The sequence below is a fragment of the Gracilinanus agilis genome, chromosome 1, assembly GCF_016433145.1.
Source record: "Gracilinanus agilis isolate LMUSP501 chromosome 1, AgileGrace, whole genome shotgun sequence".
NCBI lineage: Eukaryota > Metazoa > Chordata > Mammalia > Didelphimorphia > Didelphidae > Gracilinanus > Gracilinanus agilis.
Window position 1 is genome coordinate 583,146,206 of NC_058130.1, and position 23,973 is coordinate 583,170,178.

Consider the following 23,973-nt stretch of genomic DNA (forward strand, 5'->3'; position numbering starts at 1 on the left):
GTCTAACCATCTTTGCCTTCTTCCAATCTGGTATAGGCTTTGGCAAATCTGCATCTAGGGAAGGAAGGCTATTGTGTAGTAGGTCAATTCAATAAACATTTATCATGAGCCTACCAGGTGCAGAAAGCACTGTGCTACACAACAATGAAACAGCCCCTGTCTTGAAGGAAACCTAGTAACTACTAGTACACAAACAAGAAATAAGAAATAGAAACCAAGTGATTTCAAGAGCATGACTTATAACAACTTGGGTAATTGGAAAAGGCTTTGTTTAAGAAGTGGTAATGAGCTATGCTAGAATTTGTCTTATTTACTACGTTCTTCTAAAATAAGGAATATTTATGTTAACTTCCATGGAAAGAGCAATGGCCCCTATGTATACATGTGTGTATATTTATGTATATATTTTTAATATATATGTATATAAAAGGGCTGTTTCTATGGAAGTTTAAGATTTCTTGTTTTAGAAGAACATAGTAAGTAGGACAATTAAGTGGAAAGAAAGGGACTTGAGATATGTCCTTTACCTTTAACTCCTTTTATCATTTGGCCCTCATGCCCTAATGCCACCTAAAATTGTTACAAAATATTTTCTGGAGACGACTCTGATCTAGTATCCCCTACCTACCTCCAAGAACCCAACTTCTCAGGTGGCATATTGAGCACATCCTTGGATCTAATGAGACATTTTGTTGTCCTTGTGTTTCTCCTTTTTCTTAGCAGCAATTATGTATTAAGCAGGAACTCTGAATTCAGATAAATATAACTTTTCTATTTGTCAGAGATGCTATCTCATCTGCCCCCACCCCCTTTTATGTCTTTGTCCTAGTTGTTCCCTTGGTATTCTTTTCCCCCCGGTCTGCCTTCTTTTGGAATCTCCAGTATTGCTAAAGTGCTCTTTATCTTGGGTAGTACATAGGAAGTTCCTGAAACCCATATTCAGAGCTAGTGACCAGGTTTTTGGGATGATGCCAGAGCAGCATTTGATCACCACAACTGATCCTTAGAGGAATGACTTCAAGATTCAGTGTGTATAGTTTGGGGCACTTTAAGTTTTGTTGACTTACAGCTCTGACTCTGTTGCCTTGTTGCTTTTTCATCTAAATTATCTCATCTGTGGAGGAGAGTAGCAGAATGGGATTGGCAGTAATTGCCAAAAGCATCTTGAAGTTGTTCCCCAAGAATTTCACATTTTTTGAAACACGAAGGTAGGATGTTTTCCTTTTCTGTCAATCATGGTTTAATCTTTGAGAATAGTATATAAACATTGTTGCTTGGAGTTTCTACTCTTCATAATCACTGTTGCAGCAACCCCACCCTCCAGTCAAAAATAAGATATCCTTAAAATGAATTTGATCCATGTATCTTCTTAATTTTAGTGCATCTATTCTATAATTATTAGTGCAATTTCTTGAAATAATAATTAATGTGAAGGTACTTTATTCGTAGATTGGTTTTGTTTGGGACAAAGACATTAAAATTTTAAGAAGAGAGAGAAAGAGAAAGTATCTACCACCTGAGTGGGAGGCAGATAAAGTCATTGAAAGATCCTTCACAAACAGGAAGGAGAAAAATTATTAGCTTACTCTTTACTCAACATGAAAACAACCATAGGATTGCAGTTCAATATTGCCCTACTTAGAGGATGATGAACATTCAATGAGTCATCGGAGAAAATGTTGGCATGTAATTCAGAGAAGCTTCCTCATTCTGCCACTCAAATTTATCCAGTGGGAGAAGCAGCATGTTGTTCTTTTACCAAAATACATTTGGGGGACTGGAATAATAATTCTGAAATGTTTCTTTATGGAAAGAAATCAGATTAAGACATCCTTATTGTTATTATCATGCTTTTTCATATCATGCCCAAGTGGACTATGGAGTGGCATTGGGTATTTTAAGCATGAGAACTTTTATTTCCTGATGAAATGTAATTTCACAAAGGCTTATATTGACATAACTTCTCTTGAATTTTAATAACCTGTAGGCTCTGCCTATAGAATGACAAATATCCCACTGAGAAGAGAAAAATTCAGCCAACCATCCAGATGTGTGGTATTGTGCAAAAAAAATGGATGGATGATTGAATTTTTCATTTTTCATCAAGATGTTTATTGTTGTATAGTTATTGACAGTCTAGAATGAAAGCACGGTGATCAGAATGTATTTTAAAGTTCAACTAATTCATTTGGCAGATAAAAGAAAATGAGGCTCAGAACCACATAATTAATTGATGGAACTGGGCAGATTCAGATTTGGTCTGACTCTTCTCTACTTTAACCCTGTCTATTAAAAGAGCATGAGTTTGCTGAAAAGTTCCTAAAGCTTGAATAACCATAAAAAGTCATTTTGTGGAAGCAGAAAATATGGTCTGCATCCCAGCTTTTTCATTGGAGATCAGTCTCAAAGAACAGATGTTTTTTTCAGATTTAAGAGATGTAGGTTAGATTTCTCATAGTCCTAAAGGAAATGATGTGATTTGTTTGTCATACTAAAAGTTATACAGAGGGATCTTGGAAATTATCAAAGGGGATGGTTTCTATATTTTTTCATCTGGGGAAAGGAATACTTAAGACATGCTATTTGATAAACATTCAAATGAAAAATAATAATTTAGTCTGATGAAGAATCTAAGGTTATCTCTTTTCCAAGGGCAACTCATTTTTAGGAGAAGAAAGTTCTGAGTACCATTGGTAGCTCCAACTAATTGACAGTAGAATTCACAAGCTTGAGGATTTGTCTTCATCTTCCTTGAGAGCTTTCTGAAAAATCTAAAACCCAAGACCTGGAAAGACCTGGAAAGGGGTGGGAGGTGAAGAGCTGTTTAATTTAAAAATATAGACATTCTGTTTCTGAGTCCTTTGGGCAACTGATTCTTTATATTTTTGTCCAGCATTTTTGATGCTTTATCTCAGTTGATGAGTCTCCATGCATTCCAATTTTTTATTCTACCCTCAACTTTGACAGTAGGTGCAAATTCAAGTACTGATGTCATTTGTTTCTAATATATTACCCACAGTCAGCCACTATGTTTAACTAACAATGATGTGTAGTTGAGAGATGTAATAAACAAGATGTGGTGGAAAAAAAGACTTGATTTAGAGTCAAAGGACCTGGCTTAGAATCTCAGATTTATTTGCTAGTTGAGTGACTTGGGGCAAGTAATTTATACTCTTTAAACCTCAGTTATCTGTAAAATGAGAGAGTTGGTGTAGATGGATTCTGAGGTCCCTTTTAACTCTATATCTGTGATCCTGTTTAGCTTTCCATTAACTGGAATATTTGTTAGCCTTCAGCTCACAGTCTGCCTTCATTATTTACTGTGAAATAACAGTTTTTCTTTACCCATCTCTAGTCATTCAAAGTGAAAAGATATTAGGGAACTGATTCAAAGCTCAATCTCTTAGGTTTGTCTCAGAATCATTGGTTCTTGCAAGAATGTGCTCCCACTTTTATGTATTTAAGTACTTAGTACTTTTCATCCCTTTGTATTTTTCCAGGCTGGGAAAACACACTTGTCAAAAGCCTAAGTAGAGCGATGGATAAGTCATGATAGTGATTGTAACTTCCATTGCTCAGTTCCAATCAATCATTTAGGGAATTAATTTCCTAAATAAATTACTTAATTTACAATTAAATTTAAAAAAAAAGCTTTCTCTTCTTCCCTTCCAAAACTTTGATAGCTTGCATAAAGCCCTTATAGGAAGAAAGAGTAGCCAAAGGGATGCCATTCAATGAGCCAATGTCCCAATAGCAGAGTCATTTTTAAGGTGAAAAAGTGAATTGGTTTTGGAATCATTCATACATCACTTATGCCATCTTCTGCTTGGGTGGCCTTGAGCAAATTACTTAACCTGTCTGGGCCTTAGTTTCTTCACTAGTAAATCGATGAGGGTCAGACTAAATAATCTATAATAATAATAATAATAATAAAATAATAACAACAATAATAAAAATAATCTCTAGTTCCCAACAGTTCTGCTCCTGGACTTAGCCTCAGGAAAGAAAGAATCCTGGGAAGTTCAAAGCTTTCCCTCACTGCAAAGCTACTTAGGCTGGGCTCTCAGGTAGAAATCAATGCACCCTACTGACAAAGGCCACAGGGTAACCCTGTTTTGAAAACTAGCTTAGTAGTGGCTCAATCTTTTTTATTATTGTTGTTGGTATTATTTTTAGAAGCAACATTTCTTTATAGGGAAGGAATACATCTATTATTATTGTTTCTTTGAAGTTGCTAATTTACTTTTGGCTTCATGGCCTGGCACTTGAATCTTAGAAGGCAAGTCCACCCTGCAGTTTTTGTCCATCTTCTGAATACTACTCAGAATGGATTTTTCCAACATTCTCTTTAATGGCTTGTATGTTCCTGATTCGCTAACATTATTTGGGAACAGATGTGACCCTAGCATCCTCTGACTGGAGCTAGGTCATGTCATTACTAATGTCTTGCATTTTAAGGTCTATAACTAGGGGAGTTCAGAGATTATTTTAGAAAGCACAGACACACACACACAGACATTCACTAAGCAAGAAGAGGAACTCTGGAGTAGGAAGTTGTCTCCATTCTTTAGTTTCAACAACATATACCTTAGATATTCTGAGAACAGTTGTGATTTCAAGAAAAGAAAGTTAGCTTTTTTAAGGAGGCTTTGCAGAAGGAACATAGGCAATAAAGTAGAAAGGATACTTAGAGATTTTCTACTTCAACCCCTTCGTTTTATAAATTAAGAAATTTAAATACAGAGAGAAATAAAAAAGCAACTTTTCCCAGGTCACTTAGTGGTTGAACCAGGATTCAAACCCAGGTTCTTTAGTTCCAAACTCAATGAGTACTTTTCTGGTAGATCACAAAACCCATACCACACTGCTTCTGTTTTTGTCTGACAGTCTGAATTCTCTCTTTTTTAGTTGGATATGATGGATATTTTTTAGTTGATAATATGATATTATAGGCATGGTTCTCCTGTGTGTAAGGAGGTCAATATTGTACTTACCATGATTCTATAGCATAGAGATTGTAAGATTTAAATTAAAATCCAATAAATCCAAGTATTATATTTTATAAGATTTATTAATAATCACTTGAAGTAGAGGAAATAAAAAAGACAAAAGTAAAAAGTCTGAGTAAAGAGAAGTTTTCGAGACTGTGTTAGCGGGGAAAAAAGAGAGAGAAAGCAGGGTTACAGAGACTTTATCTCTAAAGCGTAAGGCCATAACATGAGGACGAAAGTGGGATTCTGGGAAATGGAGTCCTGGGCTATAGGAATCCTGGCCTAGTTTCTGAAGGAAGAGACATTGTAGCCAGGGATTCTGCCAGGAAGGGAACCAAGTCAAGGATTTGAGTCTAGTTCAGCCCTACCCTGGTAAAGCCTAGAAGAAAAGGGCTATGAAGTTGTTCTTTCCTTCTAAGCATTGAACTAACTCTGGGAAATGAGATAAAAGGAAAGAAGAGAAGAGAGGAGAGCAAGTAATCAAAGAGATATTCATGGTTAGAAAGACAGTGAAGTGAGAGAGAACCAAGAGAACCAAGAGAAAGCAGAGACAAAGAGAGAGAGACAGAGAGCTATATAGAGCCAAGAGACAGTAAGAGATAAAGAGACAGAGAGAGATAGAAACAGAGAGAAATGGAGCAGAAAGAGACTAGAACCTGACCAGAATCAAAGTTCTCTAACTCCAAGTTGCTCTCTCCGTTCCATTACATATACATATCATTGCCTATATTTTCTAAATTTATAGAGATGAAAAATTCATTAATTACCTTAACAACATAAAGCTATTATATTTAAACAATGTTTAAAGGACAGTCACTTTTTCTTAATAAAGTATTAGAATCAAAATTGGATTTCCAACTAGAAACAATCCTTGCCTGGAGTTTAATGGACACTGAGCAAGTTTCTCTATTTCCTTTCTTTTGTTTCTAGGTTTTCATACATCTAAGGAAATATTTTTGAATTCAAAATATATTCTTTACAATTTCCCTAACATCAGATAAGTGGGTATGTCTCAGTATAGGCTATTGCAAATACCTATTGGGTATTGCAAATCCCATTTCTAAAGTTTATTACCTATGAAGCCTGGCATTCAATGAGCCTTCTATCTATTAAATAAGAGGGTTATAAGGGATTAGGTGGCCTCTAAGGCTTTTTCCAACTCTAGGGCTGTAAATCCTTTGAGCTTGAGCTGTGGAGAGATTTTGGAGTTGGAGTGAAAGGAGACTTGAGTTGGAATTCTGGGCCAATCTCTTATTACCTGACTGACTATAGTGCAGAACAGCCTCTAGTTTGGGGGGCCCCAGGCTTTGTAGAATAGGCTGTCTCTACCTCATCTGTATTTCTTTTTTTTTCCGACTTAAGCCTCTTCTCTTTTCTGTTTTATTGGGCTAGAAACATTCATCCTCTATTCTATATATTTTTGCTTATACTTACTGTCTCTGATATCTAAGAAAAGAAACTAATTAGAGGGGCATTATTTCTGCCCTTTTCTAGAAATCACCCTGATTCTCTCCAGCTGCCTTCTTATCATGAACAAGGATGGGAGTGATGAAAGCTTGGTAGAAAGACCTTCCTATTTCCTTCTTGTATTCCAAAGGCCCCTCCAGAAATCTGATTATATCTTTGTCCATCTGGTTAATAGGACCAGACACTGTGTACTCTGCCCCCTCCAGATACTGATGACAGGATTGATAAGAAGGAAAAGCTTCTCTCTGGTTCCTACTTTAAACAATCACAACAAGAATTTATTAACTACCAGCTAAGGAGTGAAGTGGATAGCATACTTGCCCTTGATTCAAGGAAATGTACTTGAATAAAATTCTGATCTCAATTATTTACTAGCTACGTGACCTTGGGAAAGTCACTTAACCTCTATTTGCCTCAGTTTTCTCAACTGTAAAGAAGGATAACAATAGCACCTACCTTGCAGAATTCTTGTTGAGTATCAAACGATATCTGCAAAAAGTACTTAACAGTGCCTGGCACATAATACGTGCCTTCCCAATTAATTATGTCCCTTCCCAATAAATATTCATCAAGTATCTATGTGCCAGGCTGTGCTAAGTTGGAGTGGGAATACAAAGAAAGGCAAAAGACATCCCCTGCTTTCTCAAGTTCACAGTCTGATAGGGAAGACAACACAAAAATACTTTTGTACAAACAAGATACATGCAGAAAAGTTGAACATAATCTCAGAGGGAAGACATTAGTATTAAGGAGGACCAGGATAAGCTTCTTGTAGAAGGTGAGATTTTAACTGAGTCTTGAAGGGAGCCAAGGAAGTCATGAGGGAGAGATGAGAAAAGATACCATTCTGAGCAGGGGGGTATAGCCAGTGAAGAGACACAGAATCAGGAAATCCTGTGAAGGATTTTTCAAGTCTTAAAGTGCTATAGATTAGTTATTATTACCCGTAAATCAATCAGTCAGTCAGTCAGTCAGTCAGTCAATCAGCATGAGTCTGACCCTGAGCTAGATGCTGAGGTCTTAATGGTAAATAAATCAAATAATGTAGAGTACTCAAATGACCCCAAATGTTGTTTGCTTCCCCCCCCCCCCAACCCCAAAAGCTTCCATGTTCTAGTCTGTATACAGGAGCAAAGATTTTTTTGGCACTAAATGATCAGACTGAGTTTCTAGAAAAGGGCCACTGCTAAATCAGCAGGAAATAGTTTCACTATTTAGTTGTAAGCCAATAACATATCTCTGGAGGAAAGTAGCCAGTCTGCCTTCTAAATAGGAGAAAAGAAATTTAATCTTTTCAAAAGACTTCCGGTATTGACTAGGAAATACATTGATTTTATTCAGTCCCCTAATTTTATAGGAAGGTTAAGAGTTAAGGTAAGGTTAAATATTCTTTTTCCTTAGTGAGTGAGGTTGCTTCTGAATGCTTTGCTTTAAGAAAGCTAGAATTATATGTACTTTCATTTTCTGTTAACAGTTACTGAAAGTACCGAAATGGTATTAAAAGGTTTCTTCCTGTAGATATGTCTTTAGTAGTTAGAATCTCCTAACAAAACTCAGCTTTTGTTAGCAATGAGGAATATTCCTGAGAAGACAAATGAAAGAATGAAGGCACATTCAGTCCATCAATGCAACTCAAAAGGATAAAGAAGACTTTTGAATAAATAAGCCAATTAAACAGCTCCTTTGCTGTTTACCAAGCAAGTTAGGATAACATTGACCCATCCTAAAGGGGCCATGATTCTGACCTGCCAGCAAGAGGATTTTCCAGAGTATGTGTATGGTTTTGTGTTGGACCATCTACGATTGTATGCCAGATCCCTTATTCGTGAGGCAACTGGACAGGGTAAGCAATGTAGTTGATGGCTGAGAAACAGTCTCCCTCTGTTTGATGCTAATCCATGACTGTGAATTTGTTGGTCTCATGGGTCTACAAAGTGACTGGTCTAAAAATCAAGATAAACATCTATCCCATCTCTGCTTTACTTCACAGCAAGATCTTTTATTTCATATTGTGTTTCTCAGGGTACGTCTGAAAACTAAAAACCTGTTAGTAGTAGAATTAGGAAACCAAGAAGGAAAAATCATTGGGTAATGGACTTTGAAGGAATTTTGGAAGCCATCCAGTCCAACTTCCTCATTTCTGATGACCAGGGAGGACAAGTGACTTGCCTAAGGGAACATAGATACTCTGACTCTAAATTGAGTGATTTTTCATTATACTGAACTATCTTTTCATAACAGACTATGAAATCCATGAAACCTGGTTAAGGCAATGATAGACAGTGCTAAGGGCAGGACTCCTGACAGATATATCATGATTTTGGGGCTTAAGTTTATGAAGCCATATAAAAACACATTTTTTCTTGATTCTTTTTATGAATTTTTAGGAAGAAGATTTTAAGGTATCTAAAATCTATGGTTATTACAGAAATACACTGAGGTGAATATATAATGTTTAAAATAAACCAGAGTTTTATATATGAACCAGTCTACTTTAAAATATCAAAATACTAAATAGTTATCCCATGGACTCTCAATGAAGAAATATTTTGTTAACCACCTTCTTAAAATAAATGAAATGGTCAAACAGAAATAAAGCTTAGCCTTTCATTGGCTAACCAGAATTGGCTAGTAGTAAATCATTAACTTCTCTTTTTTCCTATCTGTCTGTGTGTGTCTCTTTATGGTAAATGGAATCTTCCTTTCTTGCCCAGGCTGGACATTCAGTAACTACTTATAAGTATAGAATCCTACTCTGAAACATGATTTCCTTTGTCTTTTCAAGATGAGTCTACTTAGTTGCCAAACAGAAGTCTCTTTTGCATTTGGGAAAGATGAATCCCATAATATTGTTTCATAAGCCACTGTCTGAAGAACAGATCCATCTCTCTCTGTCTCTGTCTCTGTCTCTGTCTCTCTGTCTCTCTATCTCTCTCTCTCATCCCTACCCTCCTTGAGGATAGGGGCAGGAGAAAGAGACTTTTGAATAAGGATCTGAATTTAAATCCCAGATTTTCCATTAACTACTTGTATGACTATGGGCAATTCACAACAATCTGGTCTTCAGTTTTCTCATCCGTAAAATGAGAGGGCTTGACTAGATGATCTCTTAGGTCTTTTCCAGAATTCCTGATTTGTTATCCTATGACAATTTATAATCTTAGAGAGTTGCCTGGGACACTGACAGGTTAAGTGAATTACCCATGGACACACAGCTAATAGGTGTTAGAAGTTTGACTTGAACTGAAGTCTTCCTGATATCAAGACTGGCCACATATCCACTCCATCAGGCTCTCTCATTGCTTTTATGTGCTAGATAAAAATATTTATTCATAGAGTAGGACCATGAGTTCATTCATTCATAAATTATTCAAGAAGTATGTATTGTGCCACTACTATGCAAGACAGTATGCTAAGAATGAGAATATGAGCATTTTATGAAGCAAATTTCAAGCTAGACAGCTTGAAAACAAATGTTGGTGTTAAAAATACAGCCATAATGACAACTATCTGAATACTATAAATTGCTGATGTGTTTTTAAATACATAATGCATAAAGAAATAGGTGATTTGCTCCCATTTAACTTAATAGAAGTGATTAGAGGTTAGATGCTTAGAACTGACAAATGTCCATCTCCTTTTCTAAATGGTTGGTATATCTTGAGATCATAAAAATACAACTCAAAACTTGAAGAAGTCATCTGGTTTCCTGAATGAATGTGCTTTTTTTATCTTGTTACGCCAAATCAAGAAAAAAAAGTAAGCAATTAGTATACCATTTCTGTTAAATAGTTTAATAAATGCACAAGCTTCTTATAAAGCAAAGGATCAAAGCAAAATTACATTGCAATACAAATGGCCGCAGAGCCAGTACCATTAAATACAGAGGTCATTTACATGCTTGCCATTTAAATAGCAAATATACTGAAATAAAGAGCCAATACAATGACATACAAGTCTCTTTTAACTGTGTTCTAGTTAAATAACATAGGCAACTGAGGTAACGGAAAAACAGTCAATTTCGAAGCAGTTGAGCCAGAGTTTTGGGTATCCACTAATCAATAAGTTCTTTAAGATGATATTACTTCACAAGAAAATCCAATAAGAAACTTCAAAAATATGTGTTTGAGGCTAGAGGATAAAATAGCATCCTAGACATTTGTTATTTCAAAAGGATTTTTCATGACAATCATCTGGCAAACACATGCTTTGCGTTGCTGTGTTACTAACCACTTTACTCCATTTAGTTGTGTGATTCAATCTGGTGTCATATACACTAGTATACAGGAGATAAGAGAATGAAGCATGGTAGAATTATGAGCAAAAAAGCAAACACACCAAAACAAAAATAATATTTTTAAAAAACAGTGAATGCCGTTCTTTTTACCAAGCAGCAGAATAAAAAGATGACAAATAGGATGATAAACTTAGACTTGGGTATTTATATTGAAGATGTTTGAGATCTTCAAACTCAATGCCTTTCATGTTAGTTCCAAATGCTCTAATGTCCCATGCAAAAAAGCTTACAAAAATTAGTGTGATGTTAACGATGAGGAATTAAGTTATCATGGAATAAAAAACCAATTTTGGGGATATGGAAATAAATGAGGAAAACAATTCAAGTAAATTAATTTACAAGAATGCTTTCAGAATGGCCAAAAATTTAGCTGCAAAATTAAAATAAGGAAACATTTTTTAGCATATATTCTGAAGATCACAAAAATATAACACAGCAACAGAATATAGAAAGCATCTGAAAGAGGGTTACTTTAAACAGAGATTTTAAGGAAAATAAAACTGAGTTGAGAAAGATTTGTTCTGCATAGAAGTGTCTTGTTCCCCTACGCCAATACAGACATAGTTTCAAAAGATGAAAAAGAAGTCACTTAAAAATGATGGGGGGTGTGTCTTCCCTATATTCTGATGTGCTAGCCATCTGTGTATTGTTTGATCATTCTTCTATCCAAGGGCAATGACTATTGTTTTATCTGATTAGTCTCAGGGGGAGAAACAAACCAATCTAGTAGTTTCTATATGTACTATTTCAAAGCTTTTGTTATATTTGCAGCGATTAGTTTAAGGTACTAGTTTAGTTGGTTAGCATGGCATTTGGAATGGGTAACACACAATGCAAAAACAGATAACTGAAGTTAGGGAGGCAATCTCTGTCAATATAAAAGCCAAATAAGTTTTACTTTTACCCCATACTCCCACCCATTCTTCCTATTGTTCCAACATTCCAGCAGATGGGAGAACCTCTTCCCTCGAAGAAACAAGAGTCATTCTTTTTCCTTCTCTTCCAACAAAGGGGGTTGTTATGTGCCAGCCTGCTTTATTTCTGCCTATCAAAAGAATATGCCTAATCAGGGAATTTGTAATGCACTTTCCCTGAATGTCAGCTCTCTTTGGCCTTACAAAGGGCAAGTGTTGTTAGTACATTCCATGTTCCTGGTGTGGGTAGTTCTGAAACATGGCACCCACTGGCACCATGGCATGGTCACTGAGGGGGGGAACTGTTAAAAGAAGAGATCAGGGCAAAACAAACAAGCCAACAAATCAACTCCTTTTCAATGTCTCAGTGCAAAATCTTGTCATTTGGAAATTTCTTCTAACCAAGTTAACATCAGTGACTCCTGCAAATTCCTCTGAAAAAAAATGTGTATATATATATATATATATGAGGCGGTTTGCAATTCTATTGCTAAGTTAGCTTTTTAAAAATAGTCACCTATCTTTTAAGTTCTGAGGAAACACAAATCAAAATCTGGCCAATGTGTTGGTGTGGTTAGTGATCACAGCTACTCTTTCCAAGTTGTCTTGATTTTTAAAGGCCCTTGAAGACTCTCTGAAATATTTTTACATCAGTTAGACTAATAACTAATATGATCTTGGTTTCATTTTACAGGGGGAACAAAAAACACCACCGTGACTAATCACTTATCACCACCAATAAATACACCCGAGTCTCACGATGACTACTTTAGGCTTACTTTTCCATTATTTAAAATAAGCAAAGACTCTAAATCGTTAGGGTTGGGTTGAACCAAATATTGCCAAATCCTCTACACTTTCAGCAAAGATACTCCATAGAAATGTCTAACAATGTGTGGTTAATGAACTTGCATATTTCTATAGCTATAAATTCTAACAAAGTACCAATGTTCTTGGCTCATGGTTCAAAAATCGCCCACAGCCAACATTCCACAATTTCTGGAATTGGTATTTCAAAAGTTAAAAAGCAGATATTTTAAAAGATGAGTTTGAATTTTTAAACATCCAAGAAAAGATCTGTCATATATTTTTGGATTCATCCAGGATACTTAGTTGATCTATACGCAGTCTTTTGTGATGAGAATGACTCCTTTGGAGACTGGCAGCCTTTAAATAACCATTTACTGAAGATTTTACACAGCACAGGTTTAAATCTTAAATGCATATGTACAGATTCAGTTTGAGGTACATTTTCACAATGACATAAACAAAGCCACAATTTATACCCAATTTAAACTACTACTACTACAGACATGAAATTCATTTTCTAATATACAAGACCCAGCTGCTCAATCTTTTATTTGCAAGACCAATCCAATTTAGCTGTTCCCTTGAGCTACAGAGAAAAACTTAAGGTTCAAAACTGGTGATATTCTAGAATACAGTACTTAATGTAACAGCAAGATGAGTTAGTCCACCTGAATCCACGGCAATTAAGCGTGGTTTAAGATTTGTTCTTTGGAAACCACTGCAAATTATTATCAGCCTGAAAAATAGGTCAGATAACATGACTTCTGTTGCAGGATGAGGGAGGCAGTCTCAGAAAGCCTCAGAAAAAGCCTGCTTAAACAGCCACTGTAGTAACCAGAATATGAATTCGATAAATTGGAGTATAATTTACAAATAAAGGAGAAGATGACAGACACCATGCTTAGTGGTCTTGACACTGAATGGTTCTATTATTGAAATGAATGTACTTAAGCCTTGTGTTCTAATACAGAAAATGAGATTGGCAGACGTATCTAAAGTCCAATGTACCCCTCTTATTGATTACAATAGATGTCTAATAGGCATACACTATTCCAATGAAGCACCGAAGCATTACCTTCAAGATCTTGAATCAAATTAAAACATTTTCAGAGTAGGATGAAGGGAATTTCACCTCCAAACCTCCTCCCCATAGCAATAGCTACTCTATTGTTGTTACTAGAGGTGTTATTGCTCAGGAAGGAATTATTTTTTTCTTTAAAGTTCCTTCAAATCCCCAAAGGTAGGTCAAAAAACATTGTCCTAAACACAATATATGCTCAGGAAAAAAAAAGTTACATTCTAAGAGACAGTTATCAATACTCAGGCACTTATTTTGAGAACAAACAGAAGCTCGGCTTCAGAAATCAAATGAAAATCACTTTTGGAAATATTTGAACTGCTAACAGGGAATCAGTTTCTTAATTCAATAACAGCTGCAAACCAGCAAGAACTGGGAGCTTCACCACTACTGGCCTATGTGCCCCTTGTGCTTCTCAACAGGAACATTTCGTGGCATACAGTTTGGTCCACTAAATATATATTTTCACTCACTAAAGGTCACAAATTCTATAGTTCAATTTAAGCAACAATACAATTAAGAATAAAGCCCTGAATTACACATACAAATATTTCCCCCTCCCTCTAGACAGATGAGAAAGAAAAAAGCAGGTTTGCATATAACATCAGAGATTTCAGTAGCATATTAAACAGCCTTCCTCCAATTTCAAGTCAGAGGAAAGCTGTCGTCGTTTGTTTTAACCAGCAATGGGAATGAGAGAAAAACAAATCACCAAAACACCTTAAGCCTCAGGTACATTTTTTTCTGCACTGCCATATCACTACAAATTCCCCCAAATTCTCAGGCTTCCTGAGACTCACCCTGATTCCCAGCCCTCATGAGAGGAAAGAACTCTAGAAAAAGTGAAAATGCCCTAAGCAGCAAGCCAAGAACATTTCCTTGTGCTACTCTGTTAATTTTGATTTTTAAAACAAAGAGCAGCATTGCATAAAGCCCAAATGAATACCCACTGTCTGCTGGTTAGATAAATTCTTGCTCCATGGTAGTGATTTAGCTCCACTACTTCCTTTTTTCTTTCTCAACTTTCTTAATTTAAAAATGAACGAGCACACGTTTTGCTGAGGTCCCTCTAATCCTCAGAGCTCACCTTGCCTGAGGCCCTCCTGGGCACATCCCTGTCACCTCCAAAGAATCTGCCCAGTGAGTCAAGTATACCCGTGTCTCTGTGCCTCGGGTTGAATCCATGCCTAGCATGGTCCATGGTACTTGCAGTTGCCAGGTATTTTGATCCGTGTCTCTGAGAAGATCTTTTCTGTGAAGCCATCAACTCTGAGCCTTCCAAAGCTGCTGCACTGTCTTCTTGGATGGTCTGAAGCTCATCTGACTCCGAGGGCCGATCTTTGAAGGTGTTGTCTTCCCTTCCTGGAGCATCTCGGGAAAAGAGGCGGATTAAGTGGGGGCGACCCATGGTGTCAGCTGGTTTGGCCTCTGGCCAGGCATTCTTTGGGTCCCCTGTGCTCTTGGAGTCTGTCACCGCTGTGCCCTTAGAGGAGAGCCCATTGTTCTGGTTCACATCTGCCTCTCCTGCAAACAACAAGGATGAGATATGAATACAGGCCTGTGAAAAACAGGGCGTTGGAACAATGCTGCTTTCTTTGACTGGTCTTGACTTAGTTATTTCATGCAAAATCCACAGAATATGGGTCGTTGCAATGAAATCGCACCCCGCCTCCCAAATGGCCCTCTGTAAAATGGTCCCAGAAGTAAGCACCCTGTTGGGGGATTTTGGCAGAAGTAAGGCCTAAGAATCAGCCAGTGAGATTCTGAGTAAGATGCAGTACAGTTTCCTGATGAAACTAGCAGATCAAATATAACAGTTATCAAATGTGTCCTCCAGAATGTTGATATAAGCATATTCAAGCACATCAGGAACACAAGTTAATTTATCATAAATTAGCCTCACACACACAAAATGTATTGATCTAAGAGCTTCCTTAACTGATAACATATTAAATACTTGAAGGTTTTCCAGTTAAATATTTGACTTTCCATTGATTCCATATCCATTATTTTTTTAATGTAGTCTTAGGAAGGGGACATTTTGGATTCCTGAATCCCCAAAGTCCAATGTTCAGACTCTCTCAGAGGAGAATCAACAGTTTGTTCACCTTGGAATCCCCACCATAAAACTGGGACAACTGGCAAAGTTCAAGGGTGCCAGGGATTTTTTGGGTTGTGTGCCATTATTTGTCAACTTAAATTTTTTTTAAAGCTGTATTTCTCCTGAGGACATGTTCCTCAAAGGTTTTAGAGAAAAATGTCCATCTCAATTCAACCAGTTCATTCTTTTCTGATGAGTTCTGGCCTATATGATTTATCCATGGGTTTTCAAACCAATTATAACTAGTACCACCGCAAATAATTCTACTTTATTTTAATAATAATCAGATGGCAATGCATTCACTTTGGGAAAGAAACTGCTTCTTTAAGACAGTCTGATCTCAAATTCCATTAAAACGCTTTTAGGGGTGACTTTGGCTCAAGAAATCCAACGCAGTCCAACAAGTAATAAGCGCCTACTTTGTTCCAGGCATTGTGCCAGGTGCTAAGGATAAAAAGATATAAATGAAAGTCTCTCGTTACATTCTTATATTCATACAATTTTGACTAATTAAGACAATACATTAGTAGCCACAGAAGCGCTTACACATCAATTTAATGTAATTCAACTGACATTATTATGTTAAGGTATTATGATGACACAGGTGAAGAATGTCACAATCTCTGCCTCCTTAAGCAACTTAACATTCTTTGGGGGAGAAGTTTAGAACAAGAGATAATTTGATAAGTACAATGGAGTAGTCCAAAAAATTACCATGAAAAATTTGACAAGGGGCAAATTATTTCTAACTGGGGTAACGGACTAGGTTTCGTGGAGGAGTTGGCACCTGAACTAAGCCCTAAAGAAAGATAAATTTGTAAAGGGGGAGGAACAAGCATTTTTTAAACTGCTATATGTGCCAGATCCTCTTCTAAGTACTTTCCACAAGCCATTCCCCAATTGATAAATGGGCAAGGAACATGAATAGGCAATTTTCAGATAAAAAAATTAAAACTATCAATAAGCTCATGAAAAAGTGTTCTAAATTTATTATAGAGAAATGCAAATCAAAACAACTCTGAGGTACCACCTCACACCTAGCAGATTGACTAACATGACAGCAAAGGAAAGTAATAAATGTTGGAGGGGATGTGGCAAAATTGAGACACTGATGCATTGTTGGTGGAGTTGTGAATTGATCCAACCATTCTGCAAGGCAATTTGGAACTATGCCCAAAGGGCTTTAAAAGACTGTCTGCCAAAATAGATAATAAGGAAAAATACTTGTACAAAAATATTTGTAGCTGCATTCTTTGTGGTGGCAAAAAATTGGAAAATGAGGGGATGCCTTTCGATTGGGGAATGGCTAAACAAATTGTGGTATCTGTTGGTGATAGAATACTATTGTGCTGAAAGGAATAATGAACTGGAGGAATTCCATGTGAACTGGAAAGACCTCTAGGAATTGATGCAGAGTGAAAGGAGCAGAACCAGGAGAACATTATACACAGAGATGAATACACGGTGGCATAATCGAATGTAATGAACTTCTCTACTAGCAGCAATGCAATGATCCAGGACAATTCTGAGGGACTTATGAGAAAGAATGCTATCCACATCCAGAGAAAGAACTGTGGGAGTAGAAACACAGAAGAAAAACAGCTGCTTGATCACATGGGTTGATGGGGATATGATGGGGGATATAGACTCTAAGTGATCACCTTAATACAAATATTAATAATATGGAACCAGGTCTTGATCAATGACACATGTAAAACCCAGTGGAATTGCGTGCTGGCTATGGCAGGGGGGGGGGAGAAGGGGAGAGAAAGAATATGAATCATGTAACCATGGAAAAATATTCTAAATTAATTAACTAAGTAAAAAAGTACTTTCCAAATATGATTTCATTTGATCCTCTCGATAGCCCGGTGAGATAGTTGCTATTTTCTTCATTTCCTAGTTGGGGAAACTGAGCTAGAGAGAGGATAAGTGATTTGCCCACTGTAATACAGCTAGTAAGTATCTAAGGCTGAATTTGAACTCAGGAGAGCAATGTCATGGAAGTCAAATCTGGAGAAACTATCAAGGAATAGGATAGATAAAATGTATGATGGAATATGAACTTCTCAATATCCTATATTTCATTTTTGTCTTTGTATTGCAAATGTCTGACGACTTCTATATATTAAATAAATGCACATTGATTGTCTCTCAACCATATCAAATGATGCAGAAAAGTCAAGGAGGTTAAACACCACGAGGAGCCCATTAGATTCTGGAAAGAGGTCATTAGTGACTTCTGAAAGAGCAGTTTCTGTAGAGTGGAAGGGAGAGCACCCAAAGTTCAGTATATAGCTGAGATTAGTGGGACACGGGTAAACTTTAGCTTTGACAAGGAGGAGGACTACCTCATCTCCTTATAAAAGAGGGAAGAAGATAAGAGAGATGTTAAAGTATGTAAGAGAGGAAACAATATTTGATATTTATACAGCACACACATTATCTCATTTCATCTCCACAACAAAACTGACACTGACACTCATCATCTACATTTATGTTTAATTATTTAAACACTATTTAATAATTATCTACATTTTACAGATGAAGAAACTGAGTCTCAGAAGGTCAAACTGCTTATAGTCACATAACTAGAATTGTTAAGGGGCCAATTTTGAAATAAAGACTTTTCCAATTCTAGATCTAGTACTCTTTTCCACTATACCCTAATGATTCTCAATAAGGTATTGGCCCTCAATTGGTTCAGTCTTTTAGAGAAAATGTAAAATAACGCCCTTTGCTGAGAAAGGAGGGATTATTGGTGATGGTGAGTTGGGGTTTAGGATGGTTTAGGATAGATTGCCATGAGAGCCAAACTGAGTTTCTGGGGGATCCAGCTGGTAAGACTTTGTGACTTTGTAACACTCAGGATTAAGAACAGAAAATGGCAGTATTAATCAATGGCCAGAGATGAACAAAGAAATAATATGGCAGAATGAAAAGGTGGGGGATTTAAGACTGGAGAGGAGTATAATGCTGAAACAGCTAGATATGGAGTCAAGAATGCAGAGGGATGGAAGCAAAGTAGGAGCAGAGGTTATGGAATGGGAGAACAGGGAGAATGAAGGGTTCAGGAGGTGGGTAGAGATATGGAAGGACACAAAATTGTGATGAGATAGGAACTTAGAATTTGGTGATAATTAAGAACCTAAATACATTCATCCATTGTTTTTCATCTAAAAACAAATTATTGTTTCAAGACACTGATCACCTTGGGATGACAAAACAACATGACATGGGGAAAGAGTGCTGGAGTTTGAATCAGTGACAATAAAATACCAGTCTATCACCTAATATCTGGGGGGGGGGGAGACACCTTAATAATCCTTAGTTCCTCAATTTTAAAATGAGGGAGATGGACCAAATGACCTCTAAATTTTCTTTCAGATCTAAATCTATGAGCCTATGAAGTAGGCATGTAATGCTCTTCATATAAACTCTGAATTTAAAACTGTTTCTCCTCTTGAATCAATTCATTGTGCATTATTACACTGAGGCGTTGGCACTATTTGCCTTTCTTCTGAGTTTTCTGAAGGAAAACCCAAAGAAAGTTTACTCTAAACCTTCTATTGTAGCTAATGTTACATTTTTCTACTTTCTTCTTATTCTAACATATGTACAATTTATGTCCTATATCTGTTATCTCAACCCCTATCCTTTCATGGTACTTTTAGCTACTGTTCTAATAAGCAAAAAGATATTTTAACATTAAAAAACCCCCAAACTCCTGAAATCTGATATTCACATTCACCTATGGTAACATAACTTGTTACCAATGACAACCTTTAAACAAATGAATGGACTTTTTTGTCTTTCTTTTTCCTTTTTTCCTCTTCCTCATTTGGACACATAACACAACTGATTCCTTCTTGAAAGTCTTTTTTCTCATGGTTTCCATGACACTGAATTTTCTTCTTTCTCTTCCTCTGTCTCCGATTGCCCTTGGCTGTTTATTTTCTTTTTCTTCCTTGAGATAAAGTGGGGGTGTGGGGGTGTGGAGGGCAGGAATCTCATGAATGGGAGTATGCTTTACCTTTTGGCTGTTTAACGTTTTTATCTTTTTTGGGGGTGGGGAGTTGAATTAAGCCATGGAATATTTAGCAAATCTATAAATGATATCAAAGTTTAGAGGGATGGATAACACACTGGATGACAAAGTCAAGATGCAAAAATATCTGGATGGGTCAGAACATTGGACCAAAATTGAGAATTTAATTTGGATAAATGGAAATAAAATTCTTGGATTAAAAAATCCACTTGAGGAGTACAATAGAGGGGAGGGATGGCTAGACAGTGATTTGAAAAAGATCAGAATATTTTGGTAGACCAGAAGCTTAATATGAGTCAGTAGTGTAAATGGAAGCCAAGAAAACCACAGAAACATAGTGTTTGGACTAGGAAGGTAAGAATGCCTCTGTATTCTGCCCTGGTCATATATCATCTGTAATATTGTTTTCAATTCTAAATTCTATATTATATGAAGAACATGGATATGCTTCCCCAGGTTGAGAGGAGTGGAATCATAAAAGTGAAGGAATGAACAATTATGACCTAACAGCTGAAGAAGTAGGAGATGTTAATCTTGGAGCGTAGAAGGGATGTGTGTGTTTGGGGATGGTGGAGAAATACAAGATAGCTGTTTTCAAATATGAAAAGGGCTGGGATGTAAAAGAAGTATTGGATTGTTCTGCTTGGGTCCAGAGGGTTGGATGGAAATTGCAAAGAGGCAGGTTTAGGCTTGATGTTGGGAAAAACTTTTTGAGAATTACATGTCTGCAAAAGTGGAATTGAGCTGCCTTGGAAGGTAGTGGTTTCTCCCTCATTTGAGGGTTTGCATCAAAGGTAAAATGACCACATTTATGTAGAAAACACTTTTATTGAGGTTTGAATTGAATAGGAAGTTTGACTCAGAAGGTCCCTTCTATAACTCTGTGATCCTACTTCTTAAAGAGAGATGTCCTATTACCCAAACTTGTTAACCTTTTCAATCTCATTTCTTAGAGTTGTAAAACTGTTACTGCAATCTCCCAGGCTAGAGATCTCATAGTCATGTTTGACTCCTCTCTTTTTCGTCTTTTATATTCCATTTATAATCAACCCTTTTAATTTTTTTATATAGTGATACAATTTTAAAAAATCATTTTCTGATACATATTTTCTCCATCCCTTTCTTGTCTTGCTCTTTCTGAGGTAGCAGATAAAATGATACAAGTTATGCATAGGCTCTCATGTGATATGTTTTTCCATGTTCATAATGTTGTGAAAGAAGATAGATATTGCTTATAAAAAACTCTTGAAGGAGACAAAGTGAAAAATGGTATGTTTAATCTGCATTCAGATTCCAACATTTCCTTCTATGGTGGGGGATAGTTTTTTTTCTTTGTCATGAGTGTTTTGGAGTTGTCTTAGATCCTTCCATTGCTAATAATATTTAAGTTATTCACAGTTGGTTATTGTACATTTTTGTTGCTATTGTATATAATGTACTGGTTCTGCTTACTTCACTGTAATTAATTCTTGTTGGCCCAACTTAAGATTCACTTTTACAATAAAGTCTTCTGTGTCAAGTCCATATGTCAAACACTGAATAATGTTCTATTTATCTAGCCAAATACCTATCCCTCCCCCTCCCTCCATCCATTCCTCCATTGTCCATCTAATTTAATCTTTACAAAAAAACTGGAAGATAGGTGCTATGTATTATTTCCAATTTACAGAAGAGGAAACCAAGGGAGACAGAGGTTAATTGAACTTTTCCAAGGTCATACAGCTAGTAAGACTCTAAGGTTAGATTTGAACTTGGGTTTTCCTGACTCATGGCCCCATTCACTGCACCACAAATCTGTTTGTCTACTCACCTCCCTCCCTCCCTCCCTATCTATCTATCTATCTATCTATCTATCTATCTATCTATCTATCTATCTTTCTTTCTTTCTTTCTTTCTTTCTTTCTTTCTTTCTTTCTTTCTTTCTTTCTTTCTTTCTTTCTTTCTTTCTTTCTATCTATCTATCACTTTTTCTCATTTCTCTGTCCTCTAAACTATTATACTTCTAGCTACTGACATAGCAATTAAGTGATCTTATATAATATTTCATGTTATTATACTGAGAGACTGGCCAGCAATGGTTCAGTTCTCAGAAGATGTTTTAATTTGTCCTTCTAGGTAGGTTATCAAAACATGCACTTCCTGGTTTTATCCAACATAAGTAAGTTTGGCAAGAGTCTTGCTAATTATGAGCAAATGAGGGGCCCACACTATGAAGTAAGGGTTTTCTGTTTGGCTAAAGAGCCAGAAGAAATGACATTGCAGGAAAAGCTAAGCTTAAACTGAGGACACCTAAAAAAAGGCTCAAGTGGGTTATCTCTTGCTCCCTTTTATGATGTCTTTTAAATGTGGAGGATTTCGGTGAGCCACCAGGGGAAGGAAAGGTAGGCTGTTCTCTGTTCCTGAATGCATGGTGTGTTTATTCTTTCTTAATTATAGGTGAATGAGAATCTGAAGATAGAATGGTTCAGACTGTGGCTTCGTGAACTTTGAAAAGTTGGAGAAATAATCAGCTACTAGGATTAAGTAACAGAGACCACTAGAGTTGGTATCAGCAGTAACTGAGTTTAGTGAAAGGTCACTTCTTAGCAGTTACCTGTGTGATCCAGCCCATTAATAGATTCACCTATCATATAAAGAGTTTGCAATCTGTAAGAAACCATATCAGCTGAATAAGGGAACAACTCATCCACTAGTGAGACTACACCTAGAAATAAATGTGGTTACTCCAAGGGGAGAAAAGAGCTCCTAGGGCCAAGAATCATGGGCTACCCCTTGGCCCTATGTATTCCTTACATGTGTATTTTAATGCCTTCATGCTTTAAGCTTGAACTCATTTTCCCAATGGAGTCAATCTATATGTAGCAAGAAGTTATGCTCCTGGCTTGTGCAAAATTTTCTAACTTCTGTCCTTGCCATATCTTCTGAGTAAGCAATTAATAAAAAAAAAAAAAGGCACTTGATGTTAATTGGTTCATTGAGAGTGGGGAAGAACAACCTTAAAAGAAGTTTATAGGTAATAGTAAACCTTAACCCTTCAGGATTAATACTAAAACCCTGGGAGAGTAGTTAGCCATCCCAAGGGGACCCAGTCTAAAGCAAATGAGAGTTGGGGAAATAGATCCCGAGGAAATACACGCTTTTTAACCTCATCAAGCCTATATATTTCTTGAGAATGAAGACTGTCTTATCTTTTTTTTAGAAACCTCATTATCTTGCCCCACTTCTAAAGTTAGTTGTGTGATCTTGGGGAAATTAGCTTCTATGATTTTCCTCATCTGTAAAAGAAAAATAGTATATAAAGTACTTCCCTCCCAAAACTGATGTGAGACTTTAATGAGATAATGTATATAAGAAGCTTTGAAAAACTTTAAATCAGTATAAAATGACATTTATCATTTTTATTTAATCCCATAATCACAGATATAGAACTGTGAGGGACCTTGGAAGTCACCTAGCATAGCTACTCATTTTTAAAAACTTATCTAAATGGGGGGGCAGCTAGGTAGCTCAGTGGATTGAAAGTCGGGCCTAGAGACGGGAGGTCCTAGGTTCAAATCCGGCCTCTGATACTTCCCAGCTGTGTGACCCTGGGCAAGTCACTTGACCCCCATTGCCCACCCTTACCACTCTTCCACCTAGGTGCCAATACACAGAAGTTAAGGGTTTAAAAAAAACAACAGGGGCAGCTGGGTAGCTCAGTGGAGTGAGAGTCAGGCCTAGAGACAGGACACTGAAGTACAAGGGTTAAAAAAAAACAAAAAAACAAAAAAACTTATCTAAGGGCAAAAGGATAACATGTTGCAGAGCTAGGATATGAAGTCATATCCTGGGACTCTAAGTTTAGCATTTTTTTCCCCTATTATACCACGATGCTTCCCTTCAATGTCATTTTTTTTAAACCCTTAACTTCTGTGTATTGGCTCTTAGGTAGAAGAGTGGTAAGGGTGGGCAATGGGGGTCAAGTGACTTGCCCAGGGTCACACAGCTGGGAAGTGTCTGAGGCCGGATTTGAACCTAGGACGTCCCATCTCTAGGCCTGACTCTCAATCCACTGAGCTACCCAGCTGCCTCCCTGTCATTTGGTTTTGAACTGAATCACATTTATACTTCCTTTAACCACCTCTGAGACATAATTATGAATACAAGCTCTTTCCAGGCAGGCACTTTTTCTGTTTGTCATAATATCTAGCAACTTGAATGTTGCTTCACATGTGGTTGGTTTTTAAAAAGTTGCTTATTGATTAATTCATTTGATATACGTACATAT

At 36.8% G+C, this 23,973-nt stretch overlaps 1 protein-coding gene across 4 annotated transcripts in view; it reads right to left on the reverse strand.

The window, feature by feature from the left end:
• LOC123239886 (myelin basic protein) overlaps nucleotides 1-15,035 on the reverse strand; it is a 52,151-nt gene extending 37,116 nt beyond the window's left edge. For all 4 annotated transcript variants that reach the window (XM_044667233.1, XM_044667213.1, XM_044667225.1 and 1 more), the window contains exon 1: nucleotides 14,645-15,035. In XM_044667233.1, coding sequence (XP_044523168.1) covers nucleotides 14,645-14,965 — 321 coding nt within the window. In that variant the 5' untranslated portion in view covers nucleotides 14,966-15,035. The remainder of the gene's footprint in view (nucleotides 1-14,644) is intronic.
• Between the last annotated feature and the right edge of the window lie 8,938 nt (nucleotides 15,036-23,973).